Here is a 19,322-nt window from a genome sequence, read left to right as displayed (position 1 = left end):
TATGTATGTATGTATGTATGTATGTATGTATGTATGTATGTATTACTGGTTTGGTGAGACACTGTTTCTCTGTACAGCCCGGGCTTGCTTACTTGCTTTTTATGTATGTATGTATGACTTACTGGTTTGGTGAGACACTGTTTCTCTGTGCAGCCCCGGCTTGCTTGCTTTTTATGTATGTATGTATGTATGTATGTATGTATGTATGTATGATGTATGTATGTATTACTTACTGGTTTGGTGAGACACTGTTTCTCTGTGCAGCCCTGGCTTGCTTGCTTTTTATGTATGTATGTATGCATGTATGTATGATGTATGTATGTATTACTTACTGGTTTGGTGAGACACTGATTCTCTGTGCAGCCCCGGCTTGCTTGCTTTTTATGTATGNATGTATGTATGATGTATGTATGTATTACTTACTGGTTTGGTGAGACACTGATTCTCTGTGCAGCCCCGGCTTGCTTGCTTTTTATGTATGCATGTATGTATGTATATATGATGTATGTATGTATGTATGATGGATGTATGTATTACTTACTGGTTTGGTGAGACACTGTTTCTCTGTGCAGCCCAGGCTTGCTTGCTTTTTATGTATGTATGTATGTATGTATGTATGTATGTATGATGTATGCATGTATGATGTATGTATGCATAATGTATGTATGATGTATGTATGACGTATGTATGTATGTATGTATGTATGTATGTATGATGTATGTATGTATGACTTACTGGTTTGGTGAGACACTGTTTCTCTGTGCAGCCCCAGCTATCCTAGAACTTGCTGTACAGATCAGGCTGCTTCAAACTCGGACCCGCCTGCCTCTGCCTCCGGAGTGCTGGGACTAAAGGCACGTGTCACCACTACTACCTGGCCAAGTTTCTGACATTTAAAAAATTACCTTCATTTATTTATCTACGAGTGTGCATGTATATGCCTATGAAGTCAAGGGACAATTTTTGGGAGTGGATTCTCTCCTGTCATGTGAGTCTAAAGATGGAAATCAAACTCAAAACTGGCCATCAGGGAGGGGCTGGAGATATGGCTCAGCGGTTAAGAGCACTGACTGCTCTTCTAGAGGTCATGAGTTCAATTCCCACCAACCACATGGTGGCTCACAACCATCTGTAATGGGATCTTATGCCCTCTTCTGGTGTGTCTGAAGACAGCAACAGTGTACTCATATAAATAAGGTAAATAAAAATTCTTTTTAAAAAAATTTCTTTTTAAAAAAAATCAGGTTATCAGGTTTGTTGACAAGTGCCCTTATGCATTAAAACATCTTGCTGACCTACAACAGTTTTTATACTCCATTTTTGTTTTTCAAAACAAAGCCTCAATCTATATCTCAGGCTGACTTCAAAATGTGTCGGTGACCCCCTGCCTCAGCCTCCTGAGCGCTAACATTATGGGCACGAACCACCACATCAGACCAGTTTTAAAACATCTTAAAATGATTAACATCATTGTTTTGTATGTGTGAAAGTGTGTGCTTTCTGCACTGCACTTGTGGCGCTCAGAGGACCACTGTGGAGTCTGCTCCCTCCTTCCATGTCTACGTGGGCCCCAGGGATCCTTCATGCATGAATAGCCTGCTGACTCCCACATCTGAACCTGTGATGCAAACACTGTTTAGTTGTGAACTCCACAAGACCAACAGTTTCCACTGGAAAGAAACTGCAGCCTAAGAAGTTTTATTTTTTTTAGAACAGGATTCTTTTCTTTACATTTTCTTTTTAAAATTTACCTGTTGCTGTGTGTGTGTGTGTGTGTGTGTGTGTGTGTGTGTGATGTGTATATGTGAGCAGGCATGCCACGGCATGTGTGCAGAGGTCAGAAGACAACTTCATGGAATAGTTCACACCTTCCACATTTGTGTGGGCTTCAGGTACTGAGCTCATGTCTTCAGGTTTGCATGGCAAGTGCCTGTACCCACTGAGCCATCTCACCAGCCTGAGGATTTTTTTTTAAAGGTTTATTTATTTTGAGCCTGAATATTTTGTCTGCTTGTCAGTATGGGCACTGTGTATATGCAGTACCCTTGGATGGAGGCCTAGAGAGGGCATCAGAACCTCTCCAACTGTAGTTACAGACCATTATGATCTGCCATATGGGTGCTGGGAACTGAAACCAGGTCCTCACAAGAGTAGTCACTCCTGATCCTCCTGCCTCCACTTCCCAAGTGCTGGGATTAAAGCATGCACTATAATATCTGGCCAAGAAATGAGTTTTTAACTCTAACTTGCAGTTTCTAGGTTAGAATGGGGTGACTCGTGTCAGGCTCCCGGGAGCTACACTCAGCATCATCCTTGTTGGCATAAGCACTAGGCAGGCACTACACACTGCTAACATCCTACACACTTTCTGTTATTATTTTCTTTTTGAGACTATTTCCCTCTGCAGCTTGAACTCAAAGCAATCTTCCTGTCTTGGCCTCTTGAGTGTTGGGATCACAGATGTGAGCCACCTTGCTCTGAAAAAAATCTTCAAGTGTATTTAATTTTAACTTTGCTGGAGATTTAATCCAGTGTCTTGTTCAGGCTAGGCAAGTACTGTATTACTGAGCTACATGCCCAGCCTACTTTTTTTTTTCATTTTTATCTATTTTAATTACACTTATTTATTTCATATTTAGAGTGCATGTTCGAGCTCAGAGGATGATTACCAGGTGCCACTTCTCCCTCCAGCACGCAGGCCCAGGCTTGGAGGCCTTTACCCAATGCACCACCTCACTGGCCCACATTTTTTTTTTTTTTTAAAGATTTATTTATTTATTATATGTAAGTACACTGTAGCTNTCTTCAGACACTCCAGAAGAGGGCATCAGATCTTGTTATGGATGGTTATGAGCCACCATGTGGTTGCTGGGATTTGAACTCCGGACCTTCGGAAGAGCAGTCGGGTGCTCTTACTCACTGAGCCATCTCACCAGCCCACTGGCCCACTTATTGATTCTTGAGACAGGGTCTCTTATTGGTCCAGGCTGGCCTCAAAGGACCCTCCTTCCTCTGCCTCCCAAGGACCTGGGACTGAAGCCAACTCCTAAGTGTCACCAAACCCACATGACAACCACAAGTACAAACTCTTAAACACCTTCTTTCAGATAAGAAAACCAAGGTACAAGGTTGAATAAAACAACTTGCCAAAGGTCACACACCCCACCCAGTAAGTACGGCAGGAACTCAAGCCCAACCATCTCATCTAAATCTATGCCCTTTTCCCCGTGTGTGTGTGTGTGTGTGTGTGTGTGTGTGTGTGTGTGTGTGTGTGTGCATACAAGTGTAAGGTCAGGGATGGATGTCAAGCTAAGTTGCTCTCCCCCTTATTTTGTGAGACAAGGCCTCTCTCTGATAAGAGCTCTAGGCACCCTCTGGTCTTTATGTCCCACTGGTAAAACCGAAGGCACATGCCACCTCGCTGGGCACTTTACCAGCTGAGTCACCCCTCTATTCCCCTCCATTCCCTAATGGCATGTTCTTACTTCTCTACTGAATTACTTGTGGATGGAAATTACCTGGTAAGCCATAATTATACTCAAATCCATAAACAGACTTCTGGAAGTAACAGGCTTATAAAGATGTTTGATAGGAAATCAGAAGAGAAAGAAAGGGGGAAGGGAGAAAAAGAAAGAAGGAAGAAGAGGAAGAGGAGGAAGAAGAGGAAAAAGAAAAACAGAGGGCAGTGGGTTTAATCCTAGCACTCAGGAGTGAAAGACAGTGGATCTCTGTGAGTTCAAGGGTACACAGAGAAACCCTGTCTCAAAAAACAAAATAGAGCAACAACAGAAAAAGCTGCTTGAAAGGCAGGAGACATGGCTCAGTGGCTGAGAACTGTGTACTGCTCTTTCAGAGAATTCAAATTCAATTCCCAGAACCCACACTGGGCAGCTATGAATCATCTTCAGGGCTGGCTCCAGGGCATCTGCTGCCTTTGGCCTCTGAGAGCACACACGTGCACACATGAACTTAAGCACACACATCATTTAAAATAATACAAAGAAATTTGAGAAGAAAAGAAGAGAAAATGTTGGCAGTGTACACACAGAAGCAGTGCTGACTCCAATCCCAATAGGATCTCAAGTTAGAGCCCCACATGTTAAGGACAAAATATTAAAGAAGTCATTGGAGGTATTTGAATACCCACCCAGTGGTTAAACATCCATTTATGATTAATTATAATTGTCCCAGGTAGCAACTGTTGACAATTGAGTGTGGCTCTAACACCAAGTGATCAGGATTTAAAGAGCAGGCAAGTACAAGAAGTGAATTCACGGACTTGGAGAAAAACACACACAGCAACCCCACCGTATGAAGAGCTTTACCTCAGCTAGCCTTGTCCGCAGTTGGCCTGGTTGTTTCTTCGCAAACAATCTGATGACTTCAGGAGTTTTAAAGGCCTGGCTGATGGCTGCCTGAATGGCCTAGAAATGCAGGAATGCAAAAACTAATCACAATATCCCACACAATTAGACCTGCAACATCTGACTGATGATTCTCACATAAGGCTTTTGGTACTTGAAATCCGTTTTCATTTGCCATCTCTGAGCATGTTACTGGAGCCGAGCAGACACAAAATCAAGAAGCTATCAGGCGAACACACCACTCTTCTTCCTTTCTTTCATTTAATTTTTTGTTTTGAGGTGTTGGGGATCGAACTAGTGTCTTGTACATGCTAAGCAAGTGCACTGCCACAGAGCTACAGCCCCAGCCTTCAAAGTGTGCACTTTCTATCTGAAATATACCCACAAAACAAAAACAAATCACATACCCACTCACACCCCTCACAGGCTCGTATACACACACACACACACACACACACACACACACACANAGAGAGAGAGAGAGAGAGAGAGAGAGAGAGAGAGAGAGAGAGAGAGAGAGAGAGAACAGGGAATCCTCTTACCAGCTGCATCCCACTGAGTTCATCTACCAACGTCATATTTCCTGACATAATCTTCTTCAGCGAATCGTTGAATTCACTCAACTGCTCCAAAGTTTCCTTTTTAGTTTCTTCATATTCATCTGCATCGAGCTCCTCCCTAAGTCACAGCTCACATCAGAATGCAGAAATGTACACAAGTTTCAAAGCATGACAATCTTAGCAGTTGTTCTAGAGCAAGCTGGAGGGAAACACCAATCGCTTGCGGTGCACATGTCCCCCGAGTTACACTTCTGGCCTTTCCACTGCCTTTCAGTGAGGTTAAACTCAGGATGAGAGTGCTGTCTCCCCTCGCCCCAGTCAACTTTTACCAATATGAGTCACATTTCAAGCACATGGCGAATTCTCTTAGGCATCAACGGTATAACCTTGGGCGAGGCAGTACACAGAGCCAAACCTCAACTTGTCTATTCAACTTCAGAGAATTATAGTATAGTGCTACTAAGATTTTTATGGTGACTAAACAAAATAAAGTGCCTGGCATGTAGTTATAGCTAAACAGTTGCTATTAGCATTAGACTCTTCAGTGGCAGGAAGCACCTTGTGTACCCTGCAAACAACAGCAGGACATCTGTCATCTGAGTAAAAGGTTATTTTTATTCTCCAAGCAAGCCACTTATTAAATATTTACTACAAGTACCAGCAGCTCCGCTCAGAGAACTATCATTCACGGAGCACTCACTTGGGCCAAGCACTGCTTTGTCTCCTTCCTTCTAACATTTGTAACATCCTTGCATGGCTATTAACTGCTACAATTATTACTGTGCTTGTTTTCTTCTGCTTTATTGAAACAGGGACTCGTAGCAGGCTGGCCTGGAACTCGCCGTGAGGTGAAGCACGCGCTCCTAACCTCATGCATCTACCTCACTGCTAGGATTACCGGAGTGCAGCACCTCTCTTTCTGTCAGTCTTCTTCTTCGTTGCTGGGGATTGAGCTCAGAGCCTCTAGCTGTTAGGCACCCACTCATCCACAGAGCCTTGCCCCCGCCCCCAGCCTAATCATACTATTTTTAGCAATTAGTTCATACTAGGCAAAGCTGTTTAAAATACTAAAGACAAAGGAAGCATTATTATTCCAGGAGCTTATGTATTTTAAGTTTTCCACATCTGAGGCTTTATGACTACAGAGCTTGACAAGTTTGCTTCTAGAAACCAAGTGCTGTAAAACACTACAGAAGAGACCAAAGTCACACGCGGGCTTCAGGTTTGCATCCACAGAGCCTGACCTCTCTTCGTACAAACAGGCATTTACAGAGTGAGAACATATAGTTATAACTTACCTGCATTCCTCCAGATCTTGTAACTGCTGCATCAGTCTATCCAACTGCTCTTCTAAATTCTGCTTTAGTTTGCTTGTCTCTGTCTTTCCTCTGGAAGCCATTCTAATCACTGTAAGAACAACAAGCCCACATGAGTACACTGTATTTGGTTACGTGGGAAGATTCAACATATTGGTGCAATTCAAAATTAAGAAAATCTCAAATGCTGGGTGGTGGCGGTGCATTTTAACCCCAGCACTCAGGAATCAGAGGCAGCCGGTTCAATAGAAAGAGTTCCTGAACAGCCAGGGCAAAGAAACCCTGTCTTGAAAAACTAAAAGAGAGCCGGGCAGTGGTGGCGCATACCTTTAATCGCAGGCGGATTTCTGAGTTCCAGGCCAGCCTGGTCTACAGAGGTGAGTTCCAGGATAGCCAGGGATACACAGAGAAACCCTGTCTCAAAACCCCCCACACCCCCCCAAAAAAGAAAAAAGTAAATTATGAAAATATACAATGAAAAGAACATACTATTTCTAGGATTACAGGTATGTGCCAAAATGCCCAGACTAACCCCCCCCCCCCCCAGGAACAGGGGATTGAATCCAGGACCTCATTCCTGCTAAGCAAGGACTCTACCATTAAGAAAAATCCCCTGCCGGGCGTGGTGGCTCACGCCAGACCGATTTCTGAGTTCGAGGCCAGCCTGGTCTACAAAGTGAGTTCCAGGACAGTCAGGGCTATACAGAGAAACCCTGTCTCGAAAAACAAAAAACAAAAAATAAACAAAAAAAAAAAACAAAAAAAGATAGATCCCCTGCACAGTAAGTTATTACTGTTTAACAGAAAAATCTATCTCTTCTTGGGAGAAATGCAGGAACCAGAATGCTACATATACACTATGCCAGGCTGCACTTCCAAGCTGCAATACAGCCTCAAAACGCAAAGTTATTCTGAATAAATTTAAGAGAACATAAAGGCTTGTAAAACAAACAAACAAAGAAAAACAAACAAAAAACAAACCTTTAACCACACTACAGATTTAGACCAGAAAGATTTAACTCACTGGCACCACCTAGTATTGAATAAAAGTGATGCATTGCTCTTTGAGACTGCCGAAATGGCTAACACTGTCATCTGGAGTGGAAGGTATTCATTCACGCTCACCGGGTTTCTACCGTGCACGGTGCTAAAAATCGCCCACTGTCGGAGCTCTAAGTGTCATCAATTTGAGGAGAGCGAAGTTGTCATAAAGTTTACAGGAGGCTCAAACTTCAAACCTCCTGGGGTGGAGTTGTCTAGAACGAGGTAAAACTGTTAAGAGTTTTATTTGCTATGTCTGAACTTGGCCTACAACTGCCCAGATCACTTCCCGCTAAGCAGATTGCAACTGAAATACGTTCTCCATCCCTAGGAAGACGCGGGGGAGGCCACTGAATCCCTGGGCTGTGCCTCCCGTAGCTTTTGCTGAGTCTCCTCGAGACACGGCTTGAGGAAAACTGTCCGACTCAGACGCACGGAAAGGCAAGGGCAGAAAGCACACCTTCTCGGGGACGGAGGTGAGCAGCGCCCGGCCCGGGACCACCGGAACAAAACGAAGGCGCAGCCCGGCCGCACGCTCGGATGCCGGCCTCCTTCCCGCGGACCGACGGACTCCAAGCTCCCGCCGAGGTGTGCAGGGCCCGCCGAGGCCGGGCTCCAGCGGGCCCGGTGGTCGCCCGAGGTCGCCTGCGAAACGCTTCTCGAGCCTCCCTGATCAGGGACAACCTCCCTCGGCCTCGGTCCCCGCCTGCCGCCCGCTTGCGGATCCCAGGCTTTGGAACCAGGGGCCCCGCCTACCTGACGCCCCTGGCCGGGCGGACCGCATGGAGCGAGCACTTCCGCTGGATTCGCGCACTTCCGGCTGCGTGGGGCCAATGAGAGCAAGGCGGCGGTGTTCCCTGCGCTGGCGTCCGGGCCGAGGTTGTCTCCTGGAGGACTAGGGCCGTTTGGCCTTCAAGGCCTGGTAAGCAAGCCACCCGAGGTCCTAGGAGACGAGCCTTTGCGAGCGGTAGCCCGGCGACCCGTACTGTGCCAAGCAAGGGACAATGCACAATGGCTGGGCCTTTAGAGACTTTTGTAACGGTCCCTGGGGCCAGCTCTTCATAGTCAACTCTTGCCCTTTTAGTTCTTGGAACCAAAAAGTTGGTAAATTTCCTGTGACCTTGGTGCAGGTCAGTTCCCCCAGTTGGGGTGGCCTGGATTCTTCCTCTCTAGAGATGTCTTGAGAGCAGACGCCCATGAACTTAGAGGGATGTGGGTGAGAGGCAATGGGGGAAAGCCGGCACTGAGAAGGACTTTCCCTCCTAGTCATTTCCAAATCTGGGGAAGAGAAAGTCGTCCGCACAGCCTTTGAGAACCAGCTAACTAGCTGCTGAGTGCTCTGTAAACTGTTGCCAGGGAGCTGAGTGGAGATGGGGGCTATGCCGGCCCTCTGGGACCTAGATCGTGAGTCCCAAATGTCGGATATTGAGCTACACTGTTGGATTCTGGGTTTGCTTAATTGTGATTATTCCTATTCTCTGGTTTTGCCCTTTTAGGATTAGTATGAAACTTATTTTGTATTTTACGGGAGCTCATGATTAAGAGACTTGGACTTTTAAAGAGACTCAGAACTTTAAAAGTTTTGAAATTTTGAAAGACTGAGAATTTTGAAAGTTGGTCTATGCTTTTGTTTTATAATGTGAACAGGAGACTTTGGAGACAAGAAATTGAAGGGTTATAGCTTACATTGATGCCTTTGTGAAGTCGAAGAGGGGGTGACATTAGAAGTTCATAGTTGCTTTTAACTGCTGTCATAGCCTAGCGTCTTCTGAAATGAAAACCTTGATTGAAGAATTGTCCAGTTTGTATTGGTCTGTGGGTATGTCTGTGGGAGACTGTTATGTAAATTGCCCACCTGGTAACTCCATTCCTGGGCTGTATAAGAAAGCCAGCTTCCTGGGTGCCAGGCATTGGCACTAAAGAGGCAGAGACAGGATGGTATCTGTGAGTTCAGGGCCAGCCTGGTCTACAGACTGAGTTTAAGCCAGGAGGCAGCAGCATTCATTCTTCATTAGTGTCTGCTTCAGGTTCCTCCTAGAGCCCGTGCCCCAATTCTTTCAGTGATGGACTAACCTGGAAGTATCAAGCATAAGAACCTTTTGGTCAGAGTGTTTTGTCACAGCAGCAGAGTGAGGCTCAGACACTGGCTATGCATTCTATAAAATAAATAAATAAATAAAAATAAAATAAATAAAATAATTGGCTGTAAAAGATTGATGAAAGATTGTTGTAACCCATAAAGAGATTCTCTTTATCCAAAAATTCTCACAATGTAAAGAATGGATAAATTGATCTTGGTGAGATCTAAGGTCTGCACCACTGTTTTCCTGGGAAGCTTCACTTTGCTGAAATGGGTGATTTCTCTTGACAATGTCCACCTCTGCCGGTGTCATCAGCTCAAATTCTAATGTCCCTGTTTTATAGGAACTGAGGTTTCTAGGAAGCCATTGTAACAATCTTGAGAGTATTGTGTAGACACTCACTCCTCCTTCGCATGAATGTGTTTTTAGTGGCGATCCTGTGGTATCAGTTGACCAATCATTTCCTGCTTCTTCAGCGCTCAATAAGCAACTTCTATGATGGCTGGTCTTGGCATGTTTCCTGCATGGCTGTGATGTGCAGCAGACATTTCATGTAGGAATGGCAGCTAGGAGATCATCTTGTGAGAATCTTGACAGTGCACAGTGGTAGTGCTGGGGTGGACTCAGTCAGCCCAGGCGTGTAAATGAGGGAGGAAACCAGCAGGACTACGGGCTAGCTTCAGACTGTTGGCTTAGCCTCTGGTCTTGGGCAGGTCACTTTGGACAGCCAGATGAGCCCCATGCTAGAGAAAAGCACTGCAGGACAGAGCATGGCATCAAATAAGGTGGAGCAGGACTCAGGGGAGAAGAATGCTTTTACAAAGTTACTCCTTCAAAAGTTCATACACAAGAGGACAGCATATGTAAATATTGTTGATCGTGTTCCCCGCAGGACTACCTTATTCCCCTCTCCCATGTCAAAACCTTTCTACCCAACATATCCCACCCGACTTCCATGACTTTTTGTGTTTTCTTTGTGGCCCAGAAGCTTTAATTAATGCTGTCTGAATAAGAGGGGGGAGGTGGGCTGTGAGCAAGAGCACCTTACCAGTGCCTACAACCAAAGAGAAATTTGACTCCCTCTCCAGCTATCATTAACTGCCAATTGTGTGCGCCCTGGGGAAGGAGGGGGTGAGGCCTTATGAGCCCCTCCTCTGCCCATGATGACAAGAAGTTGAGAGGCCCAGTTCTGTGCAGATCCGATGCAGCTAACTACAGTTGCTGTGGAAGATCTAACTTTGAGGCATGGTCTCTCCATTACATAGTTCCTAGAACTCATTAGGTAGACCAGGTTAGCCTCTGACTCACAGAAAACCACCTGTCTCCATCTCTGCCTCTACCTCCTCTGGACTGTCCGGGACTGCCAGCCTGTGTGCCACCACCAGGGCATAGACGGTGCTGGTGGCTGAGCCCAGGACCTCAGCTGTGCTGGCCGGCACTCTCCCCACTGAGCTGCGTCCCAGGAAGTTTCTTTACACCCCATCTGAAGCCTCCCTTTCCTTTCCTCTCTTTAACACTCCATCTCTGTGAGTTCTGCAGTAAGAGGAGCTGGGGCCTCTGAGGTCACACAGTATCTTCCCTTGAGGGGTCTGCAGAAGTCTGGAGAGGGGTTTGGGAGGTGTTTTAACTCACCCGTGGATACCAGACTGCCCACTGACAGCACCACGGATAAGTAGTAAAGTTCAGGGGTGGTTTTCTCCTGTATGAGAAGCAAAAACACCATGAGAAATATCTTTGTCCTTTAGCCAGTGGGGTTTGGTTTGGGTTTGGTTTGGTTGTGTTCTTTCAGCAAGGGTCTCGCTGTGCTGCCGTGGCTGTCCTGGAATACACTAAGATCCTTCTGCCTCTGGTTTTGATATAGTTTCTATGTAGCCCAGGCTGCCCCAGACTTGTAATCCTGCTGCCTCTGGTTTTGACATAGTGTTTCTATGTAGCCCAGGCTGTCCCAGACTTGCAATCCTGCTGCCTCTGCTTCTCAAGTTCTATGGTCACAGGCACATGTGCTACAAACGTCTTGTAACATTTACTGTCTTTAATATTATTAAAATGTTTTTAGGGCCAGTGAGATGGCTTAGTGAGCCAAGGTGCTTGCCACCAAACCTGATGACCTGAGTTCAATACTGCCTGGTAGAAGGAGGACACAGGCTTGTCCACTCCATAGACTTGTCTGCCACATGCTTGCCATGGCATATGTTTCCAAATACACATCACACACACACAAATGTGATACACTTTTTTAAAAGATAGAACTCAGGCTGGAGAAATGGCTTCACTGACTGCTTTTCCAGAGGTCCTGAGTTCAATTCCCAGAACCCACATGGTGGCTCACAACCATCTGTAATGGGGTCTGATGCTGCTTTCTGGTGTGTCTGAAGACAGTGACAGTGTACACATATACTAAAATAAATAAAGAATTCTTTTAAAAATATGTACATATACATATATGTTTTTTCTATTAACATGGGATCCACCCACAATAAGAAAATCTCATGACGAGTGTGGTGGCTCATGACTTTCAGCCCAACACTCTTGGAGGTAGAGGCAGATCTCTGAGTTCTAAGCCAGCCAAGGCTACATAGAGAGACCCTGTCTCAAAAAACAAGCAACAACAGCAAAGTCACCGTCACTATCAACAACAAACAAAATGTTGTACATGTGTGTACGTGTGTACATGTGTGTACATGTGTACAGTTACATGTAGAAGCAGCAGGAGAAGCAGGCATCCTCAGGAATGTTATTTGCCTCCTTGAGATGGGGGGAGGTCTCAACCTGTTAGACTAGGCTAGCCCTTGTGCCCTGGAATATGCCTGTCTTTCCCCTCCCCCAACAGTGGGATTACAAGTGTGTACCCCACACCCATCTTTCCCACATATGCTTTGAGGGTCAAATTCAGGTCCTCTCACACTTTCCCATCGAGCCCTCCCTCCGGCCCCCAGAAAGCTTCGACTTTTCTAGAATAACTGCGGTGTATCTGATTAGAAATTCTATGTCTATGTATCTCTTTTCAACATAAGTAGATAATAAATATTAAAAAGTAATGGTAGCCGGGTGTTGGTGGCGCTCACCATTTAATCCCTGTGAGTGGGAAGCAGAGGCAGGTGGAACTCTGAGTTTAAGAACAGCTTGGTCTAAAGCCAGGCGGTGGTGGCGCACGCCTTTAATCCCAGCACTTGGGAGGCAGAGGCAGGTGGATTTCTGGGTTCAAGGCCAGCCTGGTCTACAGAGTGAGTTCCAGGACAGCCAGGGATATACAGAGAAACCCTGTCTCAACACACACACACACACACACACACACACACACACACACACCAAAAAAAGAAAAGAAAAATAATGGTTCTGTGTTTGTAACCAATCGTTCAGAGTAAGATGCCAAAACAGGGACAGGTGAGCTGGCTCATCGGGTAGTCTGCTGCTGAGCCTCAGAACCTGAATTTGATCCTCAGAGGAGACCCAGCACTCACAAGTTGTCCTCTGGCCCCCACTCGGATATTGTGGCATGCATGCAATGACACACATAGGCAAATTAATGCACAAAAAGAAAAAAGCATACGCAATCTGATGCCAGGAGTGTTAACAGCCCAGAGCAGACTCCTTCACCGAAGGACGCCACGCCAAGTACCGCCAGCACTGTCCTTAGAGCCAACGGGGTCAGCTCCGTCTGAGTGAGCAGCTCGAAGAGCCCTGCAAGGAAGTGCCCACGGCCATCAGGCTCGATCGCCGTGCACACACATGCACGCACGCACACGCGCACACGCACGCACACTCATGCGCACACGCGCGCATGCATGCGCACACAAGCTCCTTTTTGCTGTTTTGCTTCCCTGTCTTGAAACAGACTGTGATTACGTAGCCCAGGCTAGCCTCAGTCTCACTGTCTTCTTGCCTTCCTCTCCTGAGTGCTGGGTCTAGCCTGGTGTATGGTACTGGACAGCCAGAGATACACAGAGAAACCCTGTCTCAAAAAACAAAAAACAAACAACAAACAACAACAAAAACCAGACACCCCAATTCCACCCCCAAAAGCGAGTTAGGGGAAGGAAGGAGAAAAATACAATTTATTTTACTAGAGTTGGCCTCAGGTTTTACATTCTAATTATAGGATAACTATAAGGGATGCCCAAGAAATTTTAAAGATTCTCTTTATTTAAGTTTTTTGTTTGTTTGTTTGTTTGTTTGTTTTCTAGCCAGGTGGTGGTGGTGCATGCCTTTTTTTTTTAAAACATTTTTTTAAATTAAGATTTATTTATTATATGTAAGTACACTGTAGCTGACTTCAGACACTCCAGAAGAGGGCATCAGATCTTGTTACAGATGGTTGTGAGCCACCATATGGTTGCTGGGATTTGAACTCGGGACCTTTGGAAGAGCAGTCGGTGCTCTTACCCGCTGAGCCATCTCACCAGCCCCGGTACACGCCTTTAATCCCAGCACTCAGGAAGCAGAAACAGGTGGATTTCTGAGTTCGAGGCCAGCCTGGTCTATAAAGAGTTCCAGGACATCCAGGGCTACATCCCTGTCTCGGGAAAACCAAAAAAAAAAAACAAAACAAAACAAAACAAAACCAAAAAAAATTTATTTTCTTTTTTAATGATGCTGACGGTCAAACCCAGACATCATACATACTAGGTAAACACTGTAGCATGGAGCTGCAAGCCAGGCCTGCCGTCAGAGTTTTCAGTGTGATTTTTTTCTCTTGTGTGAACACATACAGAAGAGAAAACCTTCTGTTAGCTGCTTTTATCCCTACCATGGGTATCAAATAATAACCACCTCCTGAGTGCTTTCATGTAACTCTACACCTACTTACCGAGTGTGAGCAGGGTCAAGACCATGCTAGCCACCAGGTTGGCCAGGAGGGGCTGACTGCAGAACCGGGAGGATCTGGGCCTGAAAAGCAATCCACAGCTACTCAGCACCGAATTCTCCAAGACCTGGCCATACCAGGAGCTCTCTCATGCTCTGTCTGGCTCCTGGCAGCCGGATAATAAGCATGGTTAGTCAAAACTGGGGATCGATGCTTGCTTAATATATTGTCCTAATTTGATGGTTTTGGTAAAAAATACTTTGTAGAAATTCTGACCATTGGGAGTAAAGAATTGTGATGTACCACCCACGGACCTAGACCTGCTCTATGCCTTCATCACCAGCTCAGGCCTTCTCTTTTTATCCTCACATCAATGTCTTCTCAGTTTTCAGATTTATGTAGACTCTCCACATCTTTAAGATTGAGAGTCTTCATTTTGGGCAAGCAGGTTGTGTTTGCTTTGCTTCCGCAGTGACAGTTGTCTCTAGCTTGCAGACTAAGCTCCCACCCTGAATCTGAAGTTGCATGTCGGTTCAGAATCCAGTTGACTGAGTGCGCCTGCCTTGCCCTTGGCCCTGCAGACGTTAGCTCACACTAGGCCCTTGGGACTGGACTCTAGGGAATCCATCAGTTGAGCTATTGGTGGCGCCCTCACTGTCTCCCATTTAATGGCCTCTGACATGGAAGTAAATGTTTGTTAAAACTTAAACTGAGCCTGCCCGATTCTCTGCAACGTTTACCACACTGAGGTTTCCAGGCGTGCAAAGGGGCGGACACATCTGCCGTCAGTAACAGGAACGGCAACAATGGGGCAGGCGGCAGTTAGGCGCGTAACAGGAGTCCCAGGGAACACCCGCACCCCTCCCACAGGTAAGGCCCCCTGGGCTGACTTACCTCAGCAGCACGTAGAACTGGAGGGTCAGGGTGGTGATCCCAAACAGGAGCACTGTCACCTGGCTGCACAGACACAGGGAGAGGCACTGTAGGACTTCCAGGAACCAGATTCAAATTCAGTCTTAAACTGAGCAAAAAGTGGATGGCTAGCTCGCTGCTTTCCAGTGAAACGGCACCTGTCAGTACCTCAGCCCCGGCCTTGTACCAGGTGCCACCGAGAACAGTCTCGAGGCAACCTGCAGAACCTCCACCATGATTCAGTTAACGGTATGAAACAGCACACAAATTACAGTAAGAAGCATTAACTCAAAGTAAGAGTAGAAAGTAACAAACCCACAAAACTTAATATTTGCAGTTAGATAAGTGAATATCTTTTTTTCTTAAAGATTTATTTATATATTTTATTTCTATGAGTACACTGTAGCTGACTTCAGACACACCAGAAGAGGGCATCAGATCCCATCTCAGATGGTTGTGAGCCAACATGTGGTTGCTGGGAATTGAACTCAGGACCTCTGGAAGAGCAGTCAGTGCTCTCAGCCACTGGGCCATCTCTCCAGCCCAATAAGTGAATATCTTACATACAATATCTTTAGTAGTCAAAAGCTCTATAAGGTAAGGACTTTGGGCCTCTGTCCCCCTCCCCCTTGCCTCTTTCTTTCTTTCTTTCTTTCTTTCTTTCTTTCTTTCTTTCTTTCTTTCTTTCTTTCTTTCNTTCCTTCCTTCCTTCCTTCCTTCCTCCTTCCTTCCTTCCTTCCTTCCTTTCTTTCTTTCTTTCTTTCTTTCTTTCTTTCTTTTTTNTTTTTTTTTTTTTTTTTGCAATAGGATCTCACTATATATCCTTGGGTGACGAGAAACTCCCTATGTTAACCAGGTTAGCCTCAAACTCACAGAGATTTGCCTGCCTTTGCCTTCTAATTACTGGGAATCAAGACATGCAATGCACACGCACACATTTTTTAAAAGACCAAGTCTCACTATGTTCCTCAGGTTGTCCTTGAACTCCTGGGCTTAAGCAGTCTTTCTGCCTCACCTTGCTAAGCACTGGTTCTAGAGACACTTGTCACCAGGCCTGGGGTTCCCATGTTAAAAAACGCAGAAGCCAAGGCTCAGAAAAACTTGAGTTGTTCAAGGGACAGACAGCAGCAATCAGTGAAGTACCTAGGATCGGAGCCCACAACCCGCCCTGCCCCAGGCAGGTTGAGCCACACTGAGTGGGAACTGAGTTAGCCTGTAAACCAACTGAGTCACTGCTAACTGCTGCACACAGTTTCTAAGTTTTTCCTTGTGTTGTTTTGGTGACCTACAAGTAAACCTTCGTCCTAAAATCCTAGCCTAACCCCCCAGGCCATATTCACCTCAGTGGTTTCATTAGTAGGGCTTAGGGCTGAAGACTGTAGGAGACGCATAGAGAATAACTACTGCACTTTCAGATCAGGTACTGAGAGAACAGACGCCTTCAAAAGCTACACGACTTAAAACCCTTGAAACATCATCAGAACGAGATATAAGAAGCTACCAGTTCAAAAGAAAGAGCGGCAGCTGTGAGAGGTGGTCTGGCCGAACCTGTCATTTGACAGTAGGCCGATGTGGCTTTAGACTGGGCAACAGTTGACGGGAACGAACTGCAGAGGCACAGTGCTCTTCCGAAGTTGTAGTCATGGTTAATGTTTGCATCACAGTGTCGTTTACAACTCAAAAGATGGGTGCTTTAGAAGTAAATTTCAGTTAAACTCAAAGACTGCCCCAGGATGCTACAAGCTTTTTGACATAAGGCGCTGGGGAGGGACACTTACAGCCTGAGCCTGTGCGACCTCGGCAGCCAGCAGTGCAGGTGATAGGCTGTGTGGACCAAACAAAAGTGAATCATGGCGGCACTTACAGCCTGAGCCGATGCAGCCAGCAGTGCCGGTGACGGGCTGTGTGGACCAAACACAAGTGCATCATGGTGACACCGGTCCCGGTCCGGTAGCCGAGGCGTTCAGAACAGTTCTGTCTGAGATTCCAACCCATCCGTCACCTCCATGTTGGGACAGGCCACAATGTAGGAGCTCACTGTAACTTAACTCTGTTGCTTGGAGGGTTGAGAGCCTAGCTGAGATGGCTGGACATCTGAGACAGGTCGCCAGTGTGACAAAGGACAAAGACTGCCCCCTGTACACTGAGAGATCAGCTTCCAGCAGCCTCCTCCTCCTCCGGGGATGGAAGGGAACCCGAGCTCCCCAGAGCACAGGGTGGGGCCAGGAGTACTTTGTTCTCTCTCTGTTTCCAGACCCCAGGCAGCCTCTGGACTCCCTCCACACCTTACCTCCTTCCACTCTGCCCTCCCTTGGGACACAGTGTCCAGAACCTGACTCAGGTGTGCCCAGGACTGGCATGAGGGACCTTCCAACAAGTCCTGGAGAGCTTGCTCAGAGGTCGGCAGGTACCCCAGTTTCCCTGTAGACTACAGTTCTGTGGAAATACTGCCCTTTTTAGAGACAGGGTCACCCTATGAACTTATGGTCCTTCTGTTTCTCCCAGCTCAGCAACAGGCACTTTGTATGGGAAGTGGATAGAGGTAAGGCTGGAAGGGACAGGGCTGGCATTAGCAAACCATGGTTTTGTAAGGAGAAAGAAGCGGGACCTTGAAAGCCTTACTGTTTAGCAACTCCTTTTCTTCTTTTGGGGTTGAGGGGAGCACCACTGGGGATCGAATGTATGGTATTCGACGGCTGCATGTGAGGCCAAGCGCTCCGACTGAGCTCTAGCCCCAAGCCCTAACCCAACTAACAGTACACTCAACATCAACAACCAGTCTCAATATCTGCCCACATTTAGCAGTTTCCCGGTGTCTTTTGTTGTTTGTTTTTATTGGTTGGTGTGTATGTGTGAAGGTGCACATGTGTGTATGTGAGCATGTGGAAGCCTGTGCTCAGTATCTAGTGTCATCCCCAATAGCTGTCCACCTTGCCTTTTTTCCTGGCTGTCCTGGAACTCACTCTGTAGACCAGGCTGACCTCGAACTCACAAATCCGCCTGCCACCGCCTCCCAAGTGCTGGGATTAAAGGTGTGCGCCACCACTGCCCATCCCCCCTTACCTTTTGAAATGGGGCCTCACACAGAATCTGGAGCTTGCTGACTGAGCTAGACTGGCTAGCTCTGCTTCCCCAGGGCCGGGGTTACAGGTGTGCTTTCCCAACTCAAAGTGTGTGCATGCACAAGGGGATGTGTGGTGTGTGTGTGCAAGTGAAGCCTGAGATTAGAGGCAGGTGTCTTCCTTAACCCCTTGCCACCTTGTTCTTAGGCAGGGTCTCTCAGTGAACCCTGAGATTATGGATTTGGAGAGACTGGCTAGCCAGAGATCCCTTGATAGTCTCCTGTCTGCCTGCCCTGCCCAGTGCTTGGATTACAGACCCGTGCCCGTTGTGCCTGGCTCTTTTTATTTAGGTGCTGGAGATGAAATTCAGAACCTCATGATTGACTGACTGACAAGCACTTTATTGCTTGGACCCAGTCCCTGTTGGTTTGGGAGGTTTGGGAAGTTTTGGTTTTTTTTTAAAGATTTATTTATTTATTATATGTAAGTACACTGTAGCTATCTTCAGACACTCCAGAAGAGGGCGTCAGATCTTGTTACGGATGGTTGTGAGCCACCGTGTGGTTGCTGGGATTTGAACTCTGGACCTTCGGAAGAGCAGTCGGGTGCTCTTACCACTGAGCCATCTCACCAGCCCGGGAAGATTTTTTGAGATGAGATCGTAGTCGCTTGTCCAGGCTCCTCTCAGGTCCCTGCCTCACAGGCAGCTAGAACTCCAAGATTCTTTGGTTTGAGGGTCTCAGGCATGCTCAGATCCATTCCTGCTGCCTGCCATAGCTTCTTCTCTTATTTCTTCAAGAGTGATATGAGATACTGTGTTTGTTTGTTTGTTTGTTTGTTTTGCTGTGCAGAGAATTAAACACCTCATCTGTATTAGGCAAGTGTCCTGTCACTTGGCTATCTCCCCAGCTCTGTGAATTACTTTATTAAAATTCCATCACAAAGCCCAAGTGACATCCATCAGTAAATACTCATTTCAGCTTGAGATTAAGAACAACCCATGGGGGCTGGTGAGATGGCTCAGTGGGTAAGAGCACCCGACTGCTCTTCTGAAGGTCTGGAGTTCAAATCCCAGCAACCACATGGTGGCTCATAACCATCCTTAACAAGATCTGATGCCCTCTTCTGGAGTGTCTGAAGACAGCTACAGTGTACTTACATATAATAAATAAATAAATACAT

The 19,322-nt window shown here is 46.4% G+C and overlaps 3 protein-coding genes across 7 annotated transcripts in view; 1 reads left to right on the top strand and 2 right to left on the bottom strand.

The window, feature by feature from the left end:
* Lzic (leucine zipper and CTNNBIP1 domain containing) overlaps positions 1-8,120 on the bottom strand; it is a 10,964-nt gene extending 2,844 nt beyond the window's left edge. The window contains exons 1-4 of one of the 3 annotated variants that reach the window (XM_029540277.1): positions 8,038-8,120; positions 6,223-6,331; positions 4,907-5,042; positions 4,326-4,424 (exon numbers count right to left, since the gene is read on the bottom strand). In XM_029540277.1, coding sequence (XP_029396137.1) covers positions 4,326-4,424; positions 4,907-5,042; positions 6,223-6,331; positions 8,038-8,065 — 372 coding nt within the window. In that variant the 5' untranslated portion in view covers positions 8,066-8,120. Of the gene's footprint in view, positions 1-4,325; positions 4,425-4,906; positions 5,043-6,222; positions 6,332-7,365 lie in introns of all 3 variants that reach the window. The other 2 variants (XM_021199987.1, XM_029540278.1) reach the window with 2 other exon arrangements.
* The window catches only part of Nmnat1 (nicotinamide nucleotide adenylyltransferase 1), an 18,015-nt gene continuing 6,361 nt past the window's right edge, over positions 7,669-19,322 (top strand). The window contains exon 1 of one of the 3 annotated variants that reach the window (XM_021199985.2): positions 7,669-8,203. Coding sequence is in view for 1 of the 3 variants with exons in the window: in XM_029540276.1 (XP_029396136.1) it covers positions 8,652-8,685 (34 nt within the window). In the remaining 2 variants the exon portion in view is untranslated. Of the gene's footprint in view, positions 8,412-8,615; positions 8,686-19,322 lie in introns of those variants that run through there. The other 2 variants (XM_021199986.2, XM_029540276.1) reach the window with 2 other exon arrangements.
* LOC115064252 lies at positions 10,042-16,930 on the bottom strand. Its single transcript, XM_029540279.1, has 6 exons — positions 16,860-16,930; positions 15,061-15,123; positions 14,170-14,249; positions 12,913-13,043; positions 10,995-11,061; positions 10,042-10,118 (listed from the first exon to the last, which is right to left on the bottom strand). The coding sequence occupies exons 1-6, from the start codon at positions 16,928-16,930 to the stop codon at positions 10,042-10,044; spliced, it is 489 nt and encodes a 162-aa protein (XP_029396139.1).

Source organism: Mus pahari, chromosome 6 (genome assembly GCF_900095145.1).
Source record: "Mus pahari chromosome 6, PAHARI_EIJ_v1.1, whole genome shotgun sequence".
Classification (NCBI taxonomy): domain Eukaryota; kingdom Metazoa; phylum Chordata; class Mammalia; order Rodentia; family Muridae; genus Mus; species Mus pahari.
Note: the sequence above shows the minus strand (reverse complement) of the source record. Positions and strands in the feature narration are given on the sequence as shown.